Source organism: Hemitrygon akajei, unplaced genomic scaffold (assembly GCF_048418815.1).
Source record: "Hemitrygon akajei unplaced genomic scaffold, sHemAka1.3 Scf000047, whole genome shotgun sequence".
In the NCBI taxonomy this organism is placed as follows: domain Eukaryota; kingdom Metazoa; phylum Chordata; class Chondrichthyes; order Myliobatiformes; family Dasyatidae; genus Hemitrygon; species Hemitrygon akajei.
In genome coordinates, this window is record NW_027331933.1 from 707241 (window position 1) to 733436 (window position 26196).

General features: G+C 44.6%; 1 protein-coding gene across 1 annotated transcript in view; it reads right to left on the bottom strand.

Annotated features, from left to right (window-relative positions):
* Positions 1-26196, bottom strand: part of LOC140720800 (uncharacterized) — a 61213-nt gene that overhangs the window by 14217 nt on the left and 20800 nt on the right. The window contains 1 exon segment of the mRNA XM_073035646.1: positions 19680-21881. Within this exon segment, the coding sequence (XP_072891747.1) occupies positions 19680-21470 (1791 nt within the window). The 5' untranslated portion in view covers positions 21471-21881.

Sequence of the window (26196 nt, forward strand, 5' to 3'; positions counted from 1 at the left end):
TTTTTTGTTTACTAAGAAGTTTTTTGATTGGATTGATTCTATTATTCTAGCTTTTATTTGGGATAATAAAAGACCAAGAATTGGTAAATGTCATTTGCAAAAGTTGAAAAAGGATGGTGGTCTCACTTTGCCTAATCTATGAATGTATTATTGGGCTGTTAACGCAGTGTATGTCCTTCTGGTTATATTGGGTTGATAGGAATGAACAGCCAATCTGGGTAGACCAGGAACTGAGAGCTGTGAAACAGTTTTATTTTACTTCCTTATTAGGAGTTACTCTACCTATACAATTAGCTAAAGTTCCTAATTTAAACCTATATCCTGTGGTTAAGCACTCTTTACAAATTTGGATCCAGTTCCGCAATTTTTTTAATCTTAAAAAAATTAAACTTTGTAGTATAATTTATCATAATTACTTTTTTAAACCTTCTTGGAGTGTTCCACTTTTTTTTACTTTGGAAAAATAAAGGTATTAATTCTTTTTTGGATTTATTTAAAGAAGGCAGATTGATGTCTTTTGAACAATTTGTCGATAAGTATTCTCTCTTATATTCACATTTTTTACAATATCTTCAAGTTAGACATTGTTTACAAAAATATTTAAGTAACTTTCCTTACATATTGGAGGCTGATTTGTTAGATACTATTATGAATATGAACCCCTCATTGAAAGGTTCTATGGAAGAATTTATAATTTATTATTACAAAGGGATAAGCGTCCTTTACTTAAGATTAAACAGGATTGGGAGAAGGAACTCAATTTCCCTTTTATATGGGAGGATTGGACATGGATTCTGAAGCTGGTTAACTCTTCTTCGATCTGTGCTAGTCATTCACTGATTCAATTTAAAATTGTACATTATTACCATTTGATGAAGGAGAGACTTCCAAAAATATTTCCCAATGTTGACAAGTATTGTGACAGATGTAAAAATGAGATAGCCACACTGACACATGTGTTCTGGTCATGTTCTATATTAAAACAGTTTTGGAAGTCAATCTTTTCGACAATTTCTAAAGCACAGAATCAATTTACAACCTAATAAATTGACTATGCTTTTTGGAATAATTCCTCAAAATATCCATGGTATCCATCATTCCCGTTAAGCAACCCTCCATGACTAAAGCAGAACGGGTTTGCCGGACATCTGAGAGGTACATAATTTTCGGGGGACGCCTCTGAGGAGGAGCACAAACTGTGGTCCCCGATGGGGTGCCAGAAAGACCCTGACCTTGGTTTTTGGATCACCCCAGCGGGACAGGTTTGTGTTCCTACACAGTTTTTACCAATATTGGCCGATTATATACATAATTGTACACCCCTGGGAAAGGAGGGAATGGTTGGTAACCTGAACCCTGCACACCGGATACGACTCCCTTGACAGGTGGATCCTTTTCTGTGTCTACAAGTTGATTTTATTGAATTGCCTAGAGTACATTGCTATAGATTCTGCTTAGTTATTATAGATGCGTTTAGTAGATGGATTGAAGCTGTTCCAACTACCATTAATACTGCTGTGACTGTTGTGAAGGTATTATTATGGGATATAATTCCCAGGTACGGCCTGCCAGAGATGCTGAGCTCTGACAATGGCCCACACTTTGTGGTGAAAGTAAATGAAGGGGTATGTAACGAACTAGCTATCCAGCAACAATTCCACTGTGTACACCACCCACAGGCCGCTGGCAGAGTGGAAAGAGCCAATGGCACTCTGAAGAGTAAACTGGCCAGACTAACAGCGGAGACTGGACTCACTTGGTTGAAGGTCCTACCGTTAGCCCTATTCCACGAAGGTTACCCCATAGGGGAAAGCGGGGTTGTCACCAGTTTAAAACATTTATGGATGGCCCATGAGAATACCCTGGCGACCAAGACCTTGTGCACCGTTGCTCCCAGAAAGCCTACCAGCAAAATTAGATATTGGAAGAGATGGGGAAATAAATATGCCAACTAACCAAAATTTTCCAAGCGTTACATTCATAGGTATGACAGGCTTACAAGGAAGAGAACTACCCTGCAGAGAGGAGTGACTATCCCACCATAGAACCTGGGAATTTATCCTGATCAGGAACTGGGATTGAGGGAAACTCAGACCTCGGTGGAGAGGACCATATCAGGTGTTACTGACCACTCCGACGGCTGTGAAACTGAAAGGGCAATCTCGGTGAATACATCAAACAGACTACAAACGTGTTACTGAGTAGAAGGACTCTCTCGGACTAAAGGAAATTGTATTGGTTGATAGTAGAGAGTGATGAACCTCTAGGTTTCTTGCCGTGGACTGTCATTTTAAGAGATAGTGCCTGAGTGAGGTCAGCCACCAGCTTTCTCGGCTCCTGTTTGATTCTTACAAAGAGAGAGAGAGAGAGGGCTGGAACTATTTGACCATGGAGCATGTTTATACTTGCTGGCAGCTTGTGTTCACATAGCTCAAAGTTTGTTTTATTTAAGCAAGGACACACAGTCAGCCGAAGAGAAAGAAAGAAGATGGAAGGTTCGAAACAAAGGACCTAGTGGCCAAAGGTCACTGTTTGGACTCTCCTATGCCCACAAGGGTGGGTTGACTATTGATCCAGCCTATACCGAATGTGTGATTGTCACTTTGTTTGATCCATTGGAGTGGATCTGTTGGTTTGGGAATATCCTGTGAGGACCACTTGTGCTAACCCTTGCCTAGGGGTGGTAATTCACTTGAAGAGGTACCCCTGTGACCAATCACTGTTGGTGATAATTCGTATAATCCATATGGGGATATGTTGGAGTATCTCATGGCTACCACTTTTGTTAACTTTTAGCCGGATTCGGGTGTGTTATATGGTAAACACTTGTGAGAAGGGATACTCTGTGGAAATCACTGTCAGTAATACTTTGTGTGTTGGATCTGGATTGGGAATACCTTGCAGAATCTACCTGTGTGTTAACCCTTGCCTGGGTGGTAGTTCCTTCTGAAGACAGTACTCCTGTGATAAGCTACTTCTGGTGATAATTCGTATGTGGATTTAGAACAACGACGGATAAGACCTACGGCGACTGTTATCCCGTTTTACCACCGTGGAATTTGTGGAATTCAACGTAATTGTCTTCTCTCGACATTCACCTTGGATTACAAATATCTCTCTTGTCATTTATTCCATGGCTGAACTGAATTTTCATACTTCACCATCTCAAGACTTTAAGCTCGGTATTCCCTGAGCTCAGTGGTTTGGGAGTTATATTTACACATATGTGTACTCATAACACCTTTAACTTTAGATTATTTTGCTTAAGTTGTTATACAAGTAGATACTAATAAAGACAGTACTTTTAATATCAAAACCAGACTCCAGGTGTGGTCTATTGCTGCTGGTTCATTTAAACCATTACAGTGGTGTTTGTGTTTATGTCTTTGAGAGGGCTCACCCCAGCATCCAGTTACGATCTTTCTGTCTCTGTCACACTTATGCCAAACGGGTAGAACTAGGGGCCCTGACAGACACAGTGTTTTGACAGATGTATCTCAGGCCCCCACCAAACGGAACTTCCTACACTGGGAAACATGCATCGTGGCCATACTTGCAGGTGCCCAGCAGCGGAGAGGAATAACTGTGACTGAGCGATCTTTGATGATAGTTTTTCTCTCCTATGGAGTAGCCGGGAATTCACGAGAGATAATCAATTTGGCTACAGCACTTGAGGAGCTGGCCACAATACTGCAGGGGCCCTGACAGAAACACAGGCCCAAGTAACAGAAAAATCCACTGAAATGATTGCAATCTGGCAAACAGTCCTATAGAATCTTACGGCTTTATATTTTATCCTAGCTGAGAAGGGGGAACCTGTGCTATTATTGACACAGAATGCTGCACCTATATCCCTGATGAGTCCACTAACGTTACATCCCTCTCCGAGCACACTGCCAGGGATATTGACAGCATCAAGAAAGTAGGGCAGGATTTACACGGGTTCACCAAAGGGTCGAAATGGTGATCTTCGAAGGCCTGTTTGGTAATATGTGGGGCTTGATATTGTATTATGTCCTAATAGTTGTACATATCATTGTTATAGTTACTGTTGTATGCCGTTTTTGCCCACTGATAGGTCAAAGCTGTACTCGATTGCTTTCTCTGTAAAAAAATACTGTTTTGTTGCTCATGTAACAATCAAAAAGCAGGGAATGATGAAGTATGGTTTAACACTTCGTTAAATAATAGCTGCCTGTTTTTCTGAAAGAAACTGATGATGATCAATAGATGTACTAAGCCATGCTGAGCCATATTTCTTCTTGAGGGTAGCTAGCTAGGGTTTCAGGACGCTCATTGCCTTGTGTGTTCATGCATACAGATAGGACAGCTTCAGTCTGTTCTGTGTGTGTAAGCCATTATGACTATTTTGTAATTTGTCTTTAGGGGCTCCAGCCTGTCATGTAGTAAATATCTTTGGCTCCAGCCTGTCTTGTGTGGGGGTATCTGGACTGATATATCTGTGGTGAAGGGGAATTGTTAGTCAGTTAGTGGATTGGGTGGGAACAATCATTGACTGTTCCTGTTTGAGCGACTAACTGAGTAAGCCCCGGGTGCTTGGAATACAGAGTTTGTACCGTACGGTCTCTGAGTGACTTTATCCAGATTCGACTTCCACAGAATGGGAGTGGTTTTAAAGGGCTGGGCTGCTGGAAGCACAGTACCAGACCTGGACTGATTGCAACTGGGTCTGACAGAGGCATAACTGGTTCTTCTGGGCACATTCAGTCTCACTCGAGCTGTTTCCTACCAGTGTTTGTGTAAATGAGACTCACCAAACTTTCTCCTGACTGAATCAATGGAATCTCCGAGTCAGAAGGGTTCGCTCCAGTTGATGCTTTCAATCCTCGGGCTGGTTCACTTGTTGCTGTTCCCTCGTCTTCAGTCGCGCTTTGCTTCCAGTTGTGGTTTTTCTTCCAATAAATCTCCCACCACAGGTCTAACTTTAACATGAAAGATAATGAAGCACATTAACAATAAAAAGGAGAACCAAACATTTCTGCTTAATGTCACTAAGAACAAAACTCACTGAAATTTAAACGTTGAAGGCAGATATAATGATCTCAGTGAACATCTTTTATTGTCTCTAACATGACACAAAAGAATATGGGAGCCATCATTCAGTCATGGTAAGACATAAGGAACAGAATTAGGTGATTTGATCCATCTGATCTGCTCCACCATACAAACATGGCTGATTTTTATTCCAACACCATATTCCTGCCTTCCTCCTGTAACCCTGAAGCTACTTAGCAATTAGTATATTAATCTCTGCCATAAATATACCCAAATGGCAGCCTCAACCAACCTCTGTCGCAACAAATTCCACAGATCAGCCATCTTTTAGCTGAAGAAATTTCTCTCATCTCAGTTTTAAAGGGAAGCATTCTAAGACAGTGCTGTCAGATCACAGACTCCCTGTCTAATGGAAACATCCCCTCCACGTCCACTGCATTCAAGCTTTTCAGCATTCGGTAGGTTTACTTAACCACCCCGTCCCCTTTCACCCCCATCTGAACTCCATTGAGCACAGCCCCATAACCATCAAATGTTCCTCATACATAAAGCCGATCATTCCTGAGATTATTCACGTGAACCTTGTTACTAATCCCTCCACCACCCCCACCGTCCCTCTGAACTCCATTGAGCACAGCCCCAGAACCATCAAATGCTCCTCATACATAAAGCCGATCATCCCTGAGATTATTCACGTGAACCTTGTTACTAATCCCTCCACCACCCCCACCGTCCCTCTGAACTCCATTGAGCACAGCCCCATGACCATCAAATGCTCCTCATACATAAAGCCGATCATTCCTGAGATTATTCACGTGAACCTTGTTACTAATCCCTCCACCACCCCCACCGTCCCTCTGAACTCCATTGAGCACAGCCCCATAACCATCAAATGCTCCTCATACATAAAGCCGATCATCCCTGAGATTATTCATGTGAACCTTGTTACTAATCCCTCCACCACCCCCACCGTCCCTCTGAACTCCATTGAGCACAGCCCCAGAACCATCAAATGCTCCTCATACATAAAGCCGATCATTCCTGAGATTATTCATGTGAACCTTGTTACTAATCCCTCCACCACCCCCACCGTCCCTCTGAACTCCATTGAGCACAGCCCCAGAACCATCAAATACTCCTCATACATAAAGCCGATCATTCCTGAGATTATTCACGTGAACCTTGCTACTAATCCCTCCACCACCCCCACCGTCCCTCTGAACTCCATTGAGCACAGCCCCATAACCATCAAATGCTCCTCATACATAAAGCCGATCATTCCTGAGATTATTCATGTGAACCTTGTTACTAATCCCTCCACCACCCCCACCGTCCCTCTGAACTCCATTGAGCACAGCCCCATAACCATCAAATGCTCCTCATACATAAAGCCGATCATCCCTGAGATTATTCATGTGAACCTTGTTACTAATCCCTCCACCACCCCCACCGTCCCTCTGAACTCCATTGAGCACAGCCCCATAACCATCAAATGCTCCTCATACATAAAGCCGATCATTCCTGAGATTATTCACGTGAACCTTGTTACTAATCCCTCCACCACCCCCACCGTCCCTCTGAACTCCATTGAGCACAGCCCCAGAACCATCAAATGCTCCTCATACATAAAGCCGATCATTCCTGAGATTATTCATGTGAACCTTGTTACTAATCCCTCCACCACCCCCACCGTCCCTCTGAACTCCATTGAGCACAGCCCCATAACCATCAAATACTCCTCAAACATAAAGCCGATCATTCCTGAGATTATTCATGTGAACCTTGTTACTAATCCCTCCACCACCCCCACCGTCCCTCTGAACTCCATTGAGCACAGCCCCATAACCATCAAATACTCCTCAAACATAAAGCCGATCATTCCTGAGATTATTCACGTGAACCTTGTTACTAATCCCTCCACCACCCCCACCGTCCCTCTGAACTCCATTGAGCACAGCCCCAGAACCATCAAATGCTCCTCATACATAAAGCCGATCATTCCTGAGATTATTCACGTGAACCTTGTTACTAATCCCTCCACCACCCCCACCGTCCCTCTGAACTCCATTGAGCACAGCCCCATAACCATCAAATGCTCCTCATACATAAAGCCGATCATTCCTGAGATTATTCACGTGAACCTTGTTACTAATCCCTCCACCACCCCCACCGTCCCTCTGAACTCCATTGAGCACAGCCCCAGAACCATCAAATGCTCCTCATACATAAAGCCGATCATCCCTGAGATTATTCACGTGAACCTTGTTACTAATCCCTCCACCACCCCCACCGTCCCTCTGAACTCCATTGAGCACAGGTCCATAACCATCAAATACTCCTCATACATAAAGCCGATCACTCCTGAGATTATTCATGTGAACCTTGTTAGCAACAACTGCACTGAACACATTCCCAAGTATAACAGACCATCAGGAAATTTAAACCATTCCAGAGTGAATGTGATAAAAAGAAACTGGAATCACCAGATTCGCTCAACAGGTAAGGAACTGCTGTGGGGAGAGCAACAAATTTAAGGATTCAGGTTCACAACCTTTTGTCAGAATGGATTCAGAATTTCTCATTTTTAGTGCAGATCTCCAGCCACTTGAGTTTCTGTTTGATTTCCACTGTCTGACAGACAGGTGACAGTGAGGAGGAATTTCCAAACACAGTCCGAACACTGAACACCCACCCCCCCCAGGTTTATTTCTACTGGTTCAAACACAGAACAGCCCATTTACTCACAGCCTCTCCCTGTGAGGGATGGAATGGGAACTAATTCTCTCCTCAGACTGGCAGTCATTGCTTCCAAAGGAACTCCAGAAACAAACATCTGATCCCAAACCAGAAATACTCACTCAACACTTCATACACCTGGGCAGCTTGATCCCCGGGTCCATTTTACTTGGATCTAACAGGGGTGCAGTGCTGCCGGTGCTCACCGGAACGCCACTCCAGCACCTCCGTAAAAAACAGTCAAAATAAACAAGCGGGGAATTTAACAGCGGCCGCATATTAAATAGAGGGAAACTTACAGAAGTGGGGGTTGGGGAGAGGGGTTGGTGGCTGGTGGGGAAAATACCACTAATAACATTAGGATATTTGATTGTTTTTGGTGAAATCCAGGAGCTGTGACTGTGGTGATCCGTGGATTACTTGCTAATACAAAACTAAATTTATCTCACAAACAACCCTATGGCTTCTAAGCAAACAACGTTAACTTGCTTGATAATTATATTTTGTGATAATTAGTGAATGTAACCATGTGCTACTTTGTCATATTATTAAATTAAGTATTATATGTTTTATTGTACCAGTTATATACTTAAATGTTGTGATTGGCTATAATCTTAACTTATGTCTTAACTATCACTATATTTCTGTGGAGCTCTGGAAATCATATATATTTCTTTCATCTTGGTATAGTGCTCGATATTATAAAAAGGCATATTCTCATATATTTGTATATATACACACACACATATACGTGTGTGTGTGCGTGCGTGACACCCAATTTGTGTACCTGCTCATTACATATATGTTACGTGAATGGGGCAAGGAAGTTGTTCAGTACATGAAATGAGCAGGTACAAAAATTGGGTGTGACATACAAGGAGTGATTGATAAGTTCGTGGCCGAAGGTGGAAGAGGTCAATTTTACAAAACCTTTCCAGCATCTGCAGATTTCCTCGTGTTTACAAAACCTAGCTATTTTCAATTATCTGAAACAGAAAGACCACAAAAGTTATTAATTTCAAACTTTCTGCATAATCACTCAAAGAGTTGAACTACACGTGCAGCTACCGAGAGCTGTGTAACTTCAGGCCGTCTAACTTAGGCCACGAACTTATCAATCACCCCTCGTACAGTTCCAGCAGCAAAAAATCACCCCTCGTACAGCTCCAGCCGTAGGGCTCAATGCAACCGGCCCAGATTCACACAATCTCGGGATCAACTACGACTCACCCCCGCTCGAATCGGAGAAACGCCAACAACAGATGCAGTGAGCAAACCGCATGCCTTTAGCAGGAGGGTCTCCCCAGCACCACCGGTGTCCGGAGGTCTTCACATCGTCGCCGGTGGCCGGAGGTACGCACAGCGCCACCGGTGCCCGGAGGTACATGCAGCGCCACCAGTCTCTGGAGGCCCATGCAGCGCCACCACTGGTCGGAGGCGGGAGGGACAACGGAGAGGTAAATCACAAACACGACGAAGTCCGCAGATAGATAGATAGATAGATAGATAGATAAATAGATAGATAGATAGATAGATAGATAGATAGATACTTTATTCATCCCCATGGGGAAATTCAACATTTTTTTTCCAATGTCCCATACACTTGTTGTAGCAAAACTAATTACATACAATAATTAACTCAGTAAAAGTATGATATGCATCTAAATCACTCTCTCAAAAAGCATTAATAATAGCTTTTAAAAAGTTCTTAAGTAGTTTACTTAAATACATTAAATACAATCAACCCCGGCACTTTAACATATCTTACTCCTGGCGGTTGAATTGTAAAGCCTAATGGCATTGGGGAGTATTGACCTCTTCATCCTGTCTGAGGAGCATTGCATCGATAGCAACCTGTCGCTGAAACTGCTTCTCTGTCTCTGGATGCTGCTATGTAGAGGATGTTCGGGGTTTTCCATAATTGACCGTAGCCTACTCAGCGCCCTTCGCTCAGCTACCGATGTTAAACTCTCCAGTCCTTTGCCCACGACAGAGCCCGCCTTCTTTACCAGCTTATTAAGACGTGAGGCATCCCTCTTCTTAATGCTGCCTCCCCAACACGCCACCACAAAGAAGAGGGCGCTCTCCACAACTGACCTATAGAACATCTTCAGCATCTCACTACAGACATTGAATGACGCCAACCTTCTAAGGAAGTACAGTCGACTCTGTGCCTTCCTGCACAAGGCATCTGTGTTGGCAGTCCAGTCTAACTTCTCGTCTAACTGTACTCCCAGATACTTGTAGGTCTTAACCTGCTCCACACATTCTCCATTAATGATCACTGGCTCCATATGAGGTCCTAAAGTCCACCACCATCTCCTTGGTCTTGGTGATATTGAGACGCAGGTAGCTTGAGTTGCACCATATCACAAAGTCCTGTATCAGTTTCCTATACTCTTCCTCCTGTCCATTCCTGACACACCCCACTAAGGCCGTGTCATCAGCGAACTTCTGCACATGGCAGGACTCCGAGTTATATTGGAAGTCTGATGTGTACAGGGTGAACAGGACCGGAGAGAGCACGGAAATTCAGAGCAATACAAACAAAATGCTGGCGGAACTCAGCAGGCCGGGCAGCATCTATCGGAAAGAATCAACAGTCGACGTTTCCAGTTGAACCCTGCTTCAGGATTGAGATGGAATGGGGGGAAAATCTGAATTAAATCGGGCAGGGCGTGAAATGTCTCGCTGGAAGGTGATAGGTGAAACCAGGTAGGTGGGAAAGCTCAAGAGCAGAAGAAAATAGAGTCTAATAGGAGAGGGGAGTGGAGAATAGGAGAAAGGGATGGAGCACTGGACCCAGAGAGAAGTGATACGCAGGTGAGAGGACGTGAAAAGTCACAGAGGGAGTGAGAGGGAGGGGTGTGAGGGAAATTTGTTCACAGGAAGGAGAAATAGATAGATAGATAGATAGATAGATAGATAGATAGATAGATAGATAGATAGATATATAGATAGATAGATACTTTATTCATCCCCATGGGGAAATTCAACTTTTTTTCCAATGTCCCATACACTTGTTGTAGCAAAACTAATTACATACAATACTTAACTCAGTAAAAAATATGATATGCATCTAAATCACTATCTCAAAAAGCATTAATAATAGCTTTTAAAAAGTTCTTAAGTCCTGGCGGTTGAATTGTAAAGCCTAATGGCATTGGGGAGTATTGACCTCTTCATCCTGTCTGAGGAGCATTGCATCGATAGTAACCTGTCGCTGAAACTGCTTCTCTGTCTCTGGATGGTGCTATGTAGAGGATGTTCAGAGTTTTCCATAATTGACCGTAGCCTACTCAGCGCCCTTCGCTCAGCTACCGATGTTAAACTCTCCAATTTAATCGATACTTATGCTATCAAGTTGAGGAAGGGTGTACCCAGACGGAATATGAGGTGCTGATCCTGGACCCTGAGGGTGGCCTCATCTTGGCACAAGAGGACGCGATGGGTTGACATGTCAGAACTGGAATGGGCATCGGAATGAAAATGCTTGGACACCGGGAAGTCCTGCTCGGAGCGGAGAGTTCAACGGTTAATTTATTATCAAATCAGGTATCCATAAACAACTGCAAGTTTTTTTTCTTCTCCAGAGTGCCACGAAAGAAATAAAAAGAATGAAAGTCGTTCAGAGAAAATAATCAAACTCTCACCTTACCCCCCGCATCAAGAAGAACAGCATCCCAATCATCAACCCCCAAAAAACACTCCTACCCCGCACAACTGCGGAGGAGCCGGTGTCACCAGTGTAGAGGCGGCCGCATCGGGAGCAGCGGACACAACATGCGACCCCGGAAGATTCACAGGTGAAGTGTCGCCTCACCTGGAAGGATGTTTGGACAACGGAGAGAGTTCGGCCGTCCCACCCTTTCACTGTGACACCCCGAACTCCACATCAAATCCGTCCAAACGAATCTGGGTGAACTTTAATGACCAATAAATATAATTCCTCTCAGCGATCAGCTGTCTGAATGATTCCCTGACTCTGAGAGGAAGGGGTATCTATGGTCCACACTGTCAGGGTGTTGAGTTGACCAGGAGACAAAGACTGCAGGGACGAGAGGTTTTCTGTTGACTAATACACTGTGTGTGGACCCCGCTGGCAATTCTGGTGTTGTGACCCGAATCGAGACAATCACCACGCTGCCCACTCCACCAACAACACGCCACAGCCGGACACATAACAGGGGACTTTACATCCCACAACACTGGATTCAGTGATGAAACCCGTCATTAATGTTGTTGTCCCACTGAAAAGTCCATTAAGGTGCTTTTAAATGCCAGCGCTCTCCCACAGGTGACGTCAGACACAGCTCCTCCCCCCACGCGCGACTGAAGTCACACATGGGCTCCCGACACCGGGATCTGCCCTCACGTGCGCGGTGTCTTACGTCACCCACGCGCTGCTGTGCTCGAGCTTTATCAGTTTAACGGCTGGGCTAATAATCACGTGACCAGCCCCTCCCCCACCGCTGTCAACACAGGATTCGGGAGCTGCGCTATTCCCATTGGTGCGAAGCGATGCCAATCACCGGTTACAACCAGTCGCGGAGGCGGACAAGCCGAGTGGGCGTTACCCCGCTGAGTCCGTCTCCCGCTCAAGCGCCGACCGCCTCCTCAGAGCGGAGAAAACCTCAAAGTAAATGTCCGCTTTCTGATTTATTTCCATTTCCCTCCGAGGGAAGTTGGGGCGTTTGTGAAGCGTCTCCTGCGGCCGGAGTCTGATGTATCGCTGAGAGGTGGGAGGAGACCGCTCGGCCCGTCGGTTTGATGCCGGTTCCCTGGGGAGGGGGGATTTTATTGAAAGGATGAAGATGGTGAGAGAGGGGGCGGACAGGATGTTTGTCCCGGTGGGGACAGGAGGGGCTCATCTGTGGAAATGTCTGGGCCCACGGTGGTGTCCAGCAGAGGGATTCACCACATTGGGGGGCAAACACCGGCAGTCTGTTGCCCTGCAAGCGGGGCCAGTGGTCCGGGCAAAGTGACCATTATTTGTGCTTTGTTGAGATTGTACCTGGAATATGGTGTAAAATCCCGCTCCCCATACTAACACGGGTTATACAGACCAAAGAACAAACTGCCGGAGGAACTCAGTGGGTCGGGCAGCATCTGTGGAGGGAAATGGACCGTCAACATTTCGGGCTGAGACCCTCCCTCTGGACTGAGAGTGGACGGGAAATAGTCAGAGAAAAGAGGTGAGGGGTGGGGATGGGGCAAGAGCTGGGGAGTGAGAGGTGGATCCAGGTGAGAGGGGAGGTGGGAGGGTGGAAATAGTGATAGGAGTGGGAGGTGAGTGGTTGGGGCAACACGGGGCTGCAGAAGATGGAAATTAATTGCATAGAGGATTAACAAAGAGGTTAGAGAGTATTTGTTATAGAGAGTGTAATGAAGATTCACCAGACTGATCCCTGGAGTGGTGGGGTCATCATATGAAGAAAGATCAAATGCGATAACCCTTTCATTTAGAGAATCGAGGACTGAGAGGTGAACACATTGAAATGCAGAACATCATTACCGGTTGAACCAGGGATCCCAGTCTCTGAAACAGGGATGGACTGTCCGGGACTTAGATGAGGGTTAATGTCTCCATTCCGAGGGTGGTGAATGTCTTTAAATCCCCACCACAGAGGGCGGTGAAGACTCGGTGATCGTCCTCACGTAAAACAGAGGGCGGCAGATGTGTGGAGACCGAAGGGATCGAGGAAATGAGGATCGGGCAGAAACATGTGGCTGAGATGGGAGAGCATCCGCCACCTTGCTGATGGTTAGAGGGGCTGAATGGCCTCCTGCTGTTTCTCACTTGATGTTTCAGTGTTCCTGTCCAGCAAGGCTCCGGAGGAATGTGAATAGAAATGAGTGTTTATAAACACAGAACTGATTTAAATGAAATGAGAACATTTCCTGTTTGGGTCTGAATTATGTTTTGGACCGGGATGGGAATTAAGCCGGTGACTCTGTGACCTGGAGGTGGAGTGAAAGGGATCGGGGAAGATATGGTGTGGAAAAATAAACATGTATCTGGGGTAAATATGGAATAATGTGGGGAATGCGGTGGATGGGTCGGGCAGCGTGTGAGGGGCAAGGAGCAGAGTCACCGGTTCAGGAGGGAAACCCTCCACCCGTCACCTGATCCCGTTTCCCATTCATGTTATTTTGCAGATCTGCAGCATCTGCGGGTCACTGCTCTCCGTGTACGTGTAGCTTCATCTTTCGCCCGTTCAGACAAGTCAGTGAGATCCGGATCTGTCACATCCTGTCGTTGTGGGTGGACAATTTTTTTTTCTCTGCAATACTTTCTGCATGTTTCACTCCACTGTTTTGAGGTGCTGAAGTGCAGCCGATGTTTCTGGGTGTCTGACCCGTTCATGTGAGAATTTAGCCATTTGTATTTATCTGAGCTTCTCATAAATGTGTAAAGTTCAATTCAGCTTCACCTCAGAATTTCCAAAGCAACAACCCAGTCAGTCAAATTGCTCCACACAATTAAAATAGCTTATTACATTTTTTTTTCTATTTTTGTACTATATATATGTATATTGTTATTTTAAATCACAATTGTTAATAACTATTGTTATGAATTGGGTTCTACTGCTACCGCAGGGACAACGAATTTCATGACATATGCCGGTGCTATTAAACCTGATTCTGATATTGATATGGGAGACCCACCACCGGTCACCTGATCCCAGTTACCGCAGACCGTAATGTGAGATTGAAGCATTTTCCATATATTTGCTTTCCACAGAAATGACAACAGTTCAGTTTCCTTCTGAGCTTCTGGAGCAGAAGCTCAGTCTGTCTAATATTTCCACACAATTAAAATGGGAAATTTGTTTATTATCATCATGTACTGAGCTACAGTGAAAATCTTGCCTGATGTACCATCCACACAGATGGATACATTTCAACAGTGCATTGAGCTGATATACAACAAAATAATCACTGTAACAAAGCATTATGGCTGCAGAGAAAGTGCAGTGCAGTTAGACATATGGTGCAGGGTCACGTCGAGTTACATTGTGAGGTTGAGTCCATTTTATCATTCATTTGGCTTATAACTGCAGACAGGAAGCCATCCTTTAGCCTGGTGTTACGCACTTTAAGGCTTTTGTATCTCTTCCCCGATGGGGGAGCGGGTTTGCAGCAAGAATGTCTAGGTAATGAGGTTCTTTGGCCAGCTTTTCCAAGGGAGGGGAAGTGTAGGAAGAGTCCATGGAGTGGAGGCTTGTTTCTCTGATGTTCTCTGCTCTCCAAAGTTACCTGCAGTTCCTTGCAGTCATGGGCAGAGAAGTAGCCATACAAAGGCGTGAAGTATCGACAAGGAGCTCAGAGACCTCGGCCTTCACCCTGCCTTGTGTAGCTGGATCCTGGACTTCCTATCAGATCGCCAGCAGGAAGTAAGAGTGGGCTCCATCTCCTCTGTCTCTCTGACCCTCAGCACACATACCCCACAGGGTTGTCACTTTGGCCCCCTTCTTTACTCTCTGTGCACCCATGACTTGTGTTGCCACCCATAGCTCCAATCTGCTAATTAAATTTTGCTGACAGCACTACATTGATTGGCCTAATCTCAAATACTGATAACAATCAATCAAATGCCTTCTGACCAGGCTCGGTCCAAACAAACTTTTCACCCTTCTTCAGGAGATTGGTCAGAGGAAGAGTGATAGCAGCAAAGTTCTTACAGAACTTACGATAAGGCTTCCCAGAAACCTTCTAAGAGCCTTCTTAGCAGTCAGAATAGGAACTTGAGAAATTGCCTGGACTTTTGCCCGAACAGAAGCTAACTTGCTTTGACCTACAACATAGCCAAGACAGGTCACACTGGCATGGCCAAATTCACTCTTAGCCAAGTTAACTGTAAGGTTGTCCTAGGATAGCCTGCCAAATAGCTTTTCTACTGCAGAGTTATGCTCTTCCCAAGTGCCACTCCCTGTAACTAAGTCATCAATATAGGTATCTGTGTGTTCTAACCCTCGAATTACAAAATCAATCATTCTCTGGGATGTTCCTGGAGCATTTTTCCTTCCAAAAGGCAAAACATTGTATTCATACAACCCAGATGGTGTCACAAATGCAGAAATTTCTCTACCTCTGTCCGTCAATGGAACACACCAATACCCTTTCAACAGATCAATCTTTGTAAGAAATTAGCTTATCCAGCCTTATCGATGCAATCATCCACCCTAGGGATAGGTTAGGCATCTGTTTTTGTTACTGCATTTATCTTTCTATAATCAGTGCAAAATCTAACACTACAATCAGGTTTGGGCACAATAATGCAGGGTGACTCCAATCTCATTTTGAAGGCCTAATAATACCATTCTCCAGCATATACTCAATTCCCTGGTCAGCCAATTTACACTTTTCTACATTAATGCGCTTTGGGAGTTGTTTAATCGGTTTGGCTTGACCAACATCTACATCATGTTCTGCGACCGTGGTTTGCTTGGGAACATCAGGAAATAAATCTTTAAACTTCAGAATTAATTCCTTCAGCTGTTGTTGTTGCTTTGGCTGCAGATGAGACAACTTGTTAGCAATGTTTTCTGGAACAACCGAGTTCATTAGCCGAACTGGGACCATGTTTGGCTTGTGAAAAGTCTCAGACGAGTCAATTGTTTCATTCTCAGGGTTGACAGTTTCATTTGTTTTGATAACAACACACACAGATGGTACCTGCTTGCCAAAAAAGGTTTTATCATATTTATGTGTACCACTTGTGTTAGTTCAAGTCAGTTGGGTGTTTTAATAACATAATTCACATCATTAATTTGGGAGACTACTTCATATGGTCTATTGAATTTCGCCTGAAGTGGATTCGTCAACGTAAGGCAAGCACCTTATCTCACACCTGGTATTTTCTTTCGCGAGCCCTGTTATCAAACCAACACTTCATTTTGTTTTGAGAAATCTCGCTAGACTACAGGCTTGGTGTAGTTTATTTTTGAACTTTAAAACAGTCTAACGAGTTAACATGTACATCCCCATCAATCCACCGTTCCTTTTAACAAGGTGAAAGGTCACTCTGTGACCAAATACAAGTTCAAATGGAGTAAAGCCCAGTGATTCCTGTACTGACACTCTTTCTGTGGACAAAAGCAAATGTATTCCTTCATCCCAGTCTTTTCCATTTTCAACACAATATGTCTTAATCATTGTTTTGAGGGTAGAATGAAATCTATCTAAAGCCCCTTGTGATTCTGTATGGTACACAGATGATGCAATTTGTTTGGCTCCCAGTTCAGAAACTACCTGCTGGAATAATCCAGATGTAAAATTACATCCTTGATCAGACTGGATTTCTTAAGGCAAATCGAATAAAGTGAAAATCTTGGTAAGAGCCTTCGCCACAGTTTTAGCTTTAATATTTCTGAGAGGTATTGCCTCTGGGAATCTGGATGCAGTACACATAATAGTTAGCAGATACCGATGGCCAGCTTTAGTCTTTGGCAATGGGCCAACACAATCCACTATAACTTTGGAAAAGGGTTCACCGAATGCAGGTACAGGCCACTGGGGTGAGCTCGTTAGGTTTACCCACAACTTGACAAGTGCCTTTTGGAAACTCTTATTCAGGGTAAACATAACTTTATGAGTTAAAGCAAACTGATCTGCTAATCCAGCAGATTCCTGCATAGTGGCAGCATCATTTCCATCTAAATACGTCTTTATGTCATCAGGGACGCACCTTCTGAATTCTTCAATTAAAACCAACTCTTTCAAGCTGTTAAAATCATCATTTACATGTTCAGATGTGCACCAGCGGTCAATGCACACAAATTTCTCATAAGCAAATTCCGTATGTCTGGTTCACAGATTTCTTCAAATTTCTAAACTCTTGCCTGTCTGCTTCTGGGACCAACTCGTAAGCTTTGAGCACAGCCTGTTTCACTATGTCATAATGTGTGGTGCGTGGCCATGTGGTTAAGGTGTTGAACATGCAATCTGAAAGTCATGAGTTCGAGCCTCAGCCGAGGCAGCGTGTGTGTCCTTGAGCAAAGCACTGAACCACACACAGCTCCTGCACATTTATAGCCCAGTGGCGATGATTGAGGCAGCATAAATAAATAAATAATAAGCTGCTTCAGCAACTGTCAAAGCAGAATAGGCTTGCTAAGCCTTCCCCTTAATTACAGATTGTAAGAGAATTTTCTTTCTGCTTTTCTGCCTCTCCAGCCTGAAACTGCCTCTGCCTTTCCAGAGCCTCCATCTTTAATTTTTCTAACTTGTACTGGAGCTCAAGCTCACTAGGTTTACTTTCAGGAAACACCTCCAATTCCTCCACTTTAAATACACCCTCAGATACATAATGTTCATCTATTATCCTCTGCATCTGTGCCCTCCTCATCGTCAATTTCACCTTAGCAAGTATTAACGTTTTAGCAATACTCAATAACTCAATCCTTCTGGTGTCCTCTAATGCCTGAGAGGTTCACACTTCCAGATATTTATCAACATCCATTGCTGCTGGTTTTCCACACACAAATAAATCAAAAGGGATTTCCCCAATGAAATGGATAATAAATCAATCCTTAAATTTGTTCATATCCCAGACGCAGGCCCCATTTTGCTACAAACCGTAACGCTTTAGAAACGAACCAGCAACAACAGACTACTCCCAGTGGCCACACATTTTAATTCCACGTCCCATTCCCATTCTGATATGTCTATCCATGGCCTCTTCTACTGTCAAAATTAATCCAAACTCAGGTTGGAGGAACAACACCTTATATACCGGCTGGGTAGCCTCCGACCTGATGGGATGAACATTGACTTCACCAACTTCCGTTAATGCCCCTCTTCCCCTTCTTATCCCATCACCAACATATTTAATTGTTTGCTTGTTTTCCATGTCTCTCTGGTGCTTCCCCCCGCCACCTTTCTTTCTCCTGAGGCCTCCTGTCCCATGATCCTTTCCCTTCTCCAGCTCTGTATCACTTTCACCAATCACCTTTCCAGCTCTTAGCTTCATCCCACCTCCTCCGGTCTTCTCCTATCATTTCACATTTCCCCCTTCCCCCCACTACTTTCAAATCTCTTAGTATCTTTCCTTTCAGTTAGTCCTGACGAAGGGTCTCAGCCTGAAACATCAGCAGTTCTTCTCCTTATAGATGCTGCCTGGCTTGCTGTGTTCCACAAGCATTTTGTGTGTGTTGTTTGAATTTCCAGCATCTGCAGATTTCCTCGTGAGTGTTATGTGTATAAATATAACTCCCAAACTATTGAGCTCGGGGGAAACAAGGCTTGGAGTCTTGAGATGGTAAAGTATGAAAGTTCAGTTCAACCACAGAATAGGTGATGAGAGAGATAATTGTAATCCAGGGTAAATGTTGAGAGGTTCCATGGTGGTAAAACGAGACAACAGTCACTGTAGATTTTATCTGTCATACTTCCAAATCCACATACTAATTATCACCCGAAGTGACTTGTCATAAGGGGTATCATCTTAAAATGAATTACCACACCACAGCCAGGCAAGGGTTAACACATAAGTGGCCTCCGCAGGATACCCCAAATCAGATCCACTCCTATGGGTCAAATGAGGTGACAACCACACATTTGATGTACGGTGAATCGATAATTAGCCCACCCTTGTGGGCAAAGGAAAGTACCAAACAGTGACCCTTGGCCAATAGTTCCCTAGTTTCAAAGCTTCCATTTTTCCTCCTTTGTCTCCGTCTTACTCTGAGTGTCTGTGTCCTCGGTTAAAACTAAACAAGCTGCACGTGATGTAAACAAGCTGCAAGTCAGACTGATTTGCCTTCTTAATCTCTCTCTCACTCTCTTAAAATGACAGTCCACAGCAAACAAAACCTAGGGATTCATAACAATGGCAACTCCACATTGTGAGCTGACAGGTGTGCCAGTAGGTGGGATGACTGAGTGAATCCTTTCCCACATTCTCAGCAGGTGAACAGCCTCTCTCTAGTGTGAACTCGTTGATGTCTCTGTAGGGTGAATGACTGAGTGAATCTCTTCCCACAGACTGAGCAGGTGAACAGCTTCTTCCCAGTGTGAACTCGCAGATGACTCTGGAGGTTGGATGACTGAGTGAATCCCTTACCACAGACTGAGCAGGTGAATGGCTTCTCCCCAGTGTGAACACGCAGATGACTCTGGAGGTTGGATGACTGAGTGAATCCCTTCCCACAGACTGAGCAGGTGAATGGCTTCTCCCCAGTGTGAACTCGCAAATGACTCTGGAGGTTGGATGACTGAGTGAATCCCTTCCCACATTCTGAGCAGGTGAACAGTTTCTCCCCAGTGTGAACTCGCTGATGACTCTGTAGGGTGGATGACTGAGTGAATCCTTTCCCACAGACTGAGCAGGTGAATGGCTTCTCCCCAGTGTGAACTCGCTGATGTCTCAGTAGGTGGGATGAATGAGTGAATCTCTTTCCACATTCTGAACAGCTGAACGGCCTCTCCCCAGTGTGAACTCGCTGATGATTCTGTAGGTGGTATGAATGAGTGAATCTCTTCCCACAGACTGAGCAGGTGAAAGGCTTCTCCCCAGTGTGAACTCGTTGATGTCTCTGTAGGGTGGAAGAGTCTGTGAATCTCTTCCCACATTCTGAGCAGGTGAACAGTTTCTCTCCAGTGTGAACTCACTGATGACTCTGTAGGTGGGATGACCGAGTGAATCCTTTCCGACAGACTGAGCAGGTGAATGGCTTCTCCCCAGTGTGAACTCTCTGATGATTCTGTAGGTGGTATGAATGAGTGAATCTCTTCCCACAGACTGAGCAGGTGAACGGCTTCTCCCCAGTGTGAACTCGCTGATGTACCAATAGGGTAGATGACAGAGTGAATCCTTTCCCACATTCTGAGCAGGTGAACGTCCTCTCCCCAGTGTGAACTCGCTGATGATTCTGTAGGTGGTATGAATGAGTGAATCTCTTCCCACAGACTGAGCAGGTGAACGGCTTCTCCCCAGTGTGAACTCGCTGGTGCCTCTGTAGGTTGGATGACTGAGTGAATCCTTTCCCACATTCTGAGCAGGTGAACGGCTTCTCCCCAGTGTGAACTCGCTGATGACTCTGTAATTGGGATGACCGAGTGAATCCCTTCCCACAGACTGAGCAGGTGAACGGCTTCTCCCCAGTGTGAACTCGCTGATGTCTCTGTAGGGTGGAAGATTCAGTGTATCTCTTCCCACATTCTGAGCAGGTGAACAGCTTCTCCCCAGTGTGAACTCGCTGATGTCTCTGTAGGGTGGAAGATTCAGTGTATCTCTTCCCACATTCTGAGCAGGTGAACGGCTTCTCCCCAGTGTGAACTCGCTGATGTCTCTGTAGGTGGGATGAATCAGTGAATCTCTTTCCACAGACTGAGCAGGTGAACGGCTTCTCCCCAGTGTGAACTCGCTGATGTACCAGCAGGCGGGATGACAGTGTGAATCCCTTCCCACAGACTGAGCAGGTGAATGGCTTCTCCCCAGTGTGAACTTGCTGATGTACCAGTAGGTGGGATGACAGTGTGAATCCCTTCCCACAGACTGAGCAGGTGAATGGCTTCTCCCCAGTGTGAACTCGCTGATGTACCAGTAGGGTAGATGACTGAGTGAATCCTTTCCCACAGACTGAGCAGGTGAATGGCTTTTCCCCAGTGTGAACTCGCTGATGTACCAGTAGGGTAGTTGACTGAGTGAATCCTTTCCGACAGACTGAGCAGGTGAATGGCTTCTCCCCAGTGTGAACTCGCTGGTGAGCCATTAGGTCAGATGACTGAGTGAATCCTTTCCCAGAAATTCAGCAGATGACAAGCCTCTGCCCGGTGTGGTGTGAACTGATTGGTGTGTCCACAGGTGGGAAGACCGACTGAACCCCTTCTCACACACAGAACAGATGAATGGCCTTGCCCAGTATGAACTTGCTGATGTACCTTCAATTGTAATAAGCGAGTGAATCCATTCCCACTGTTTGAGCAGGCAAAAGGCCTTTCTCCTGTGTAAATTACAGGCATGCCAGTTGGTCAAATGAGCGAGTGAATTCCTCCCCACTGTCTGTGCACGAAGGGTGGTCAATTGGATCCCTTGTTCCACTTCTTAAATATCTAGACAGAGACAACAAAACTGCTGTGCCGTGTTTGAGCTTCCTGGAGACGAATTCCTTCTCATTTTTAACCTGTAAAAAGATTTACAAAATCCATCAATGGGTGTAGGACAACATTTCAGATGAGATTACTTGAGTTGCCAAGGTTTGATCTGGTATCACACTGTTACAGTGAGGTTCAACGAAAGTTGGACAGAGAAATCATCTCCTGACTGGGCAGAGTGCTGGTATCTGGAATGACCATCAATTCCCTGATGCTCTTCCTGTCTCTATAAGAATGGGGCATTTCTGTCATCTCCAATCTGTGCCTTGGCTCAGTCTGACTCTCTCCATTGGTATTATTCCCTGTTCCTGCTGAGCTGCATGGGTGCCTGGCCTCAAAGTAAGTGAAACACTCTCACGCAAATAGTCTTTCTTGACGTGCAGCTGGGATCTTCTTTTATGTATTATTAACTTAAAGTGCCACAGTTTTAATGCCATATAAAACATTCCTGCTGAAATGACTGGTTGGTTCGCACAGCTGTCAAAAGGGGTTAGAGTGAATTTTTGTATTATTTCAGGTTCTTGTCACGATCAAAGAAAATTTCAACACAGAAACAGGCCCTTTGGGCCATCTAGTTTGTGCTGAACTATTTAAACAGCCCACTCCCATACCTCCATCATCCAGGTACCTACACAAACCTCTTAAATGTTGAAATCGAGCTCACATGCACCACTTGCTCTGGCTGCTCATTCCACACCCAGATGACCATCTGTGTGAAGAAGTTTCCCCTCATGTTCCCCTTAACATTTCACCTTTCACCCTTAACCCATGGCCTCTGGTTGTCCCCCCCCCCCCCCCCAATCTTCGTGGAAAAAGCCAGCTTGCATTAACACTATCTGTGCCTCTCTATCACAATCAAATCTCCCCTCAATCTTCTACATTCTAAGGAATAAAGTCCTGATTTGTTCAATCTTTCCTTCTAACCCAAGTCCTCCAGACCTGGCAACATCATTGTGAATTTTCTCTGAACTCTCTGAACTTCTTTTACAGCTTTCCTGTAGGCAGGTGACCACAACTGCACAGAATTCTCCAAATTAGGCCTCACCAATGTCTTCTAGAAGTCAGCATAACATCCATCTATTGTCAGTATATGGTTCATGAAGGCCAATGAACTAAAATCTTTCCTTCCATCTCTATCTAACTGTGAGACCACTTTCAGTGAACTAAGGACTTGTATTCCCAGGTCCCTTTCTTCTACAACACTCCTCCGTGCCCGACCAGTCACTGTGAAGCACCTCCCTTGGTAGGTCATACCAAAGTGCAACAACTCACACTGGTCTGCATTAAATTCCATTTTCCATTTCTAAAACCATTTTCCCAGTGGGTCCAGATCGCACTGCAAGCCATGATAGTTTTCCTCACTGTCCACTACCCCCAGTCTTGCTGTCACCCACAAATTTGCTGATCCAGTTAACCACACTATCATCCAGATTACTGATATAGACGACAAATAACAGCAGATCCAGCACTGATCCCTGTGGCAACCACTAGTCACAGGCTTCCAGTCAGAGAGGCAACCATCTGCTACCACACTGGCTTCTCCCAAAGACAGTATCTCATCCAATTTACTATCTCATCTTGAATGCTGAGTGACTGAACCTTCTTGACCAACCTCCCATATGAGACTTTGTCAAGTGCCTTGCTAAAGTCCATGTAGACAACATCCACTGCCTTGCCTTCATCCACTTCCCTGATAACTTCCTCGAGAGACTCTCTAAGATTGGTGAGAGCCATGCTGTCTATCCTTTATCAGTCCACACCTATCCAAATACATACAGTATATACTTGGTTCCTGCACACACATTCCAATAACTTTCCCAGTACTGATGTCAAGCTCACCAACGTATAATTTCCTAGTTTATTTTTACAGCCTTTCTTGAACAGCAGAACAACATTGTCTGTCCTCCAATCCTCCAGTACCTCACCTGTCACTAAGGATGATTTAAATATCTGTGCTAAGGCCCCAATAATTTCTGCCCTTGTCTTCCGCAGGGTCCTAGTGAACAACTTGTCAGGCCCTGGGGATTGGTCCACACTAATTTGCCTCAAGACAGCAAATCCCTCCACCTCTGTAATCTGTACAGGGTCCATGAAGTTGATGTGGCTTTGCCTCACTTCTATAGACTCTGTGTCCATCTCCTGAGTAAATTCGGATGCAAAAAAAATCTCCCCAAGTCTCTATTATACCTTCATATAGATTACCATTCTGATCTTCCAGAGAATTAATTTTTTCCCTTACAATCGTTTTGCTCTTAACATATCTGCACAATCCCTGAGGATTCTCCTTCACCTTGTCTGCTGGGGCAACCTCATGCCTTCTTTTATTTCTTTCATCAGTGTTCACTTGAATTTCCTGTATTTCATAACTACCCCATTTATTCCTATCTGCCTGCACCTGGTATGCACCTCCTTTTTATTGATCTGGGAGAGGAAAGCCAAAGGGGTGATAGATCTGCATGGTGGGAGGTGGGGGTAAGGGGGGGGGGGGGGTTAAACTAAAGTTGCAGGGGGAATGGGAGCCTGAATAACAGAACAGGTAGTGGAGAGATTGTGGAGACAGATGTTATTCAGTCCTCAGACAGTCAGGAATGAAAAAGTTGAGCATGGTGCAGTGAATATGCTGAGCCCTGTATATTTCAATACAAGGAGCAGCATAGGAAAGGTGGATGTGTTCAGGACATGGATCAACACCTGGAATCAACACTAGGATCTGGCAACTGTGGACTGGGACAGGCTGCTTTATGGCAAAGGTGTGCTTGGTAAATGGGAGGCCTTCAAAGCGAAATTTTGAAAGTAGTAAGCGGAAATGTCCGAATAAAAGATAGAAAGATAGAAAGATAGAAACTGTAGGGAAACTTGGATTGCCAGAGATATTGAGACCCTGGTAAAGCACAAAATGGAATTGTGTAACAGGGATAGGCAGTCAGTTTCTTATGGAGTATAAGAAATGCAAGAGAACACATAAGAAATCAATCAGGATGGCTAAAAGATGGCATGAGGTTGCTGTCACAGAAAAGGTGAAGGATAATCCTCAGGGATTCTAGTGATAGATTAAGAGCAAAAGGATTGCAAGGCACAAAGTTGGTCCTCTGGAAGACCGGAATGGCAATCCACGTGTGGAAACAAAGCAGATGGGGGAGATCTTAAATATTTTTCCATCTCTGTTTACTCAGGAGATGGACAAAGGGTCTATGGGAGTGTGGAAAAGCGGCATTAACCATTTCAACCCTGGGAAAAAAAAAAACACTCCTCTGGCCACTCACACGCTCAATACCACTCATCATTTTATACACCAAAAAATGTCTCTAAATATAAACAAGGGAATTAAACATTGCACAATCTACTTTCCACGATTCAGTACGTTTACACAGACAGGTGTGTAAAAAGGGCCCAAAGAATATCAGGGACAAACAGGCCCAATTCACCACAACCACAAACTGTTCCTGCTGCTACCATCCAGGAAATGGTACCACAGCAAAAGGGCCAACAGGCTCCTGGACATCATCTTCTACCAGGCCATCAGAATGATTAATTCATCCTGATACAATTGCATTTCGATGTTATATTGACTGTCCTATGTACAGACTATCTATTATAAATTACTATAAATTACACATTGCACATTTAGATGATGTAAGTGCAGGGTTACAAGCTGCAGCTGGATGCACATCTTGTAGGTGAGGGCATCAGGGATACTGGAGGTCTGCCCTCCTTCCCTACAATACCCCTCTAATTTGTAATAACCAGTGTGCAGATAAATCTTGTACTGTGTATTTTTTACCCAGTGACAAGATGTGCACAGTGGATTTTATATAGAGAGGTATTCATTTTCACAGCTAGCAAATCACTGTCAATAGGAACTTTCATCTCCTCTGGGTTTGATCGAGTTCATCTGCACTCTCACACAACCTATGTAGCAGGCCTGTAACAGGAAATGGGGGATTTTCTCACCAAAGCTTTTGCACATTGTCCATATGTGGTTTGCTTGCTAAATTATGCTTTAAAATGTCAGATTTCCAAATATCACTCCACTTCTTCTCACTTGCAAATTCTCCAGCAACTCTTGCATCACCAAAATGCAAACAGGCATCACTAGTTTCTGTATTCTACATAAATATTTCCTCTGAACCCTCCCCCAATGACTGACAGTGGTGAACTCAGTGAATGCAATCCCAATGAATATGAAGGGAAGGGCAGTAGTCTGTTTCACTGGAGTCTGGCACATTTGTGATGTGAAAGCTACTTGTTGCCCAGGTCAAAGGTGTTTGATATCATTACGTACCCAGAGAGAATGGGACAAAACATGTTCTCACCGGTAGAAAAGTCCAGAGCAAGAGGAGGTAG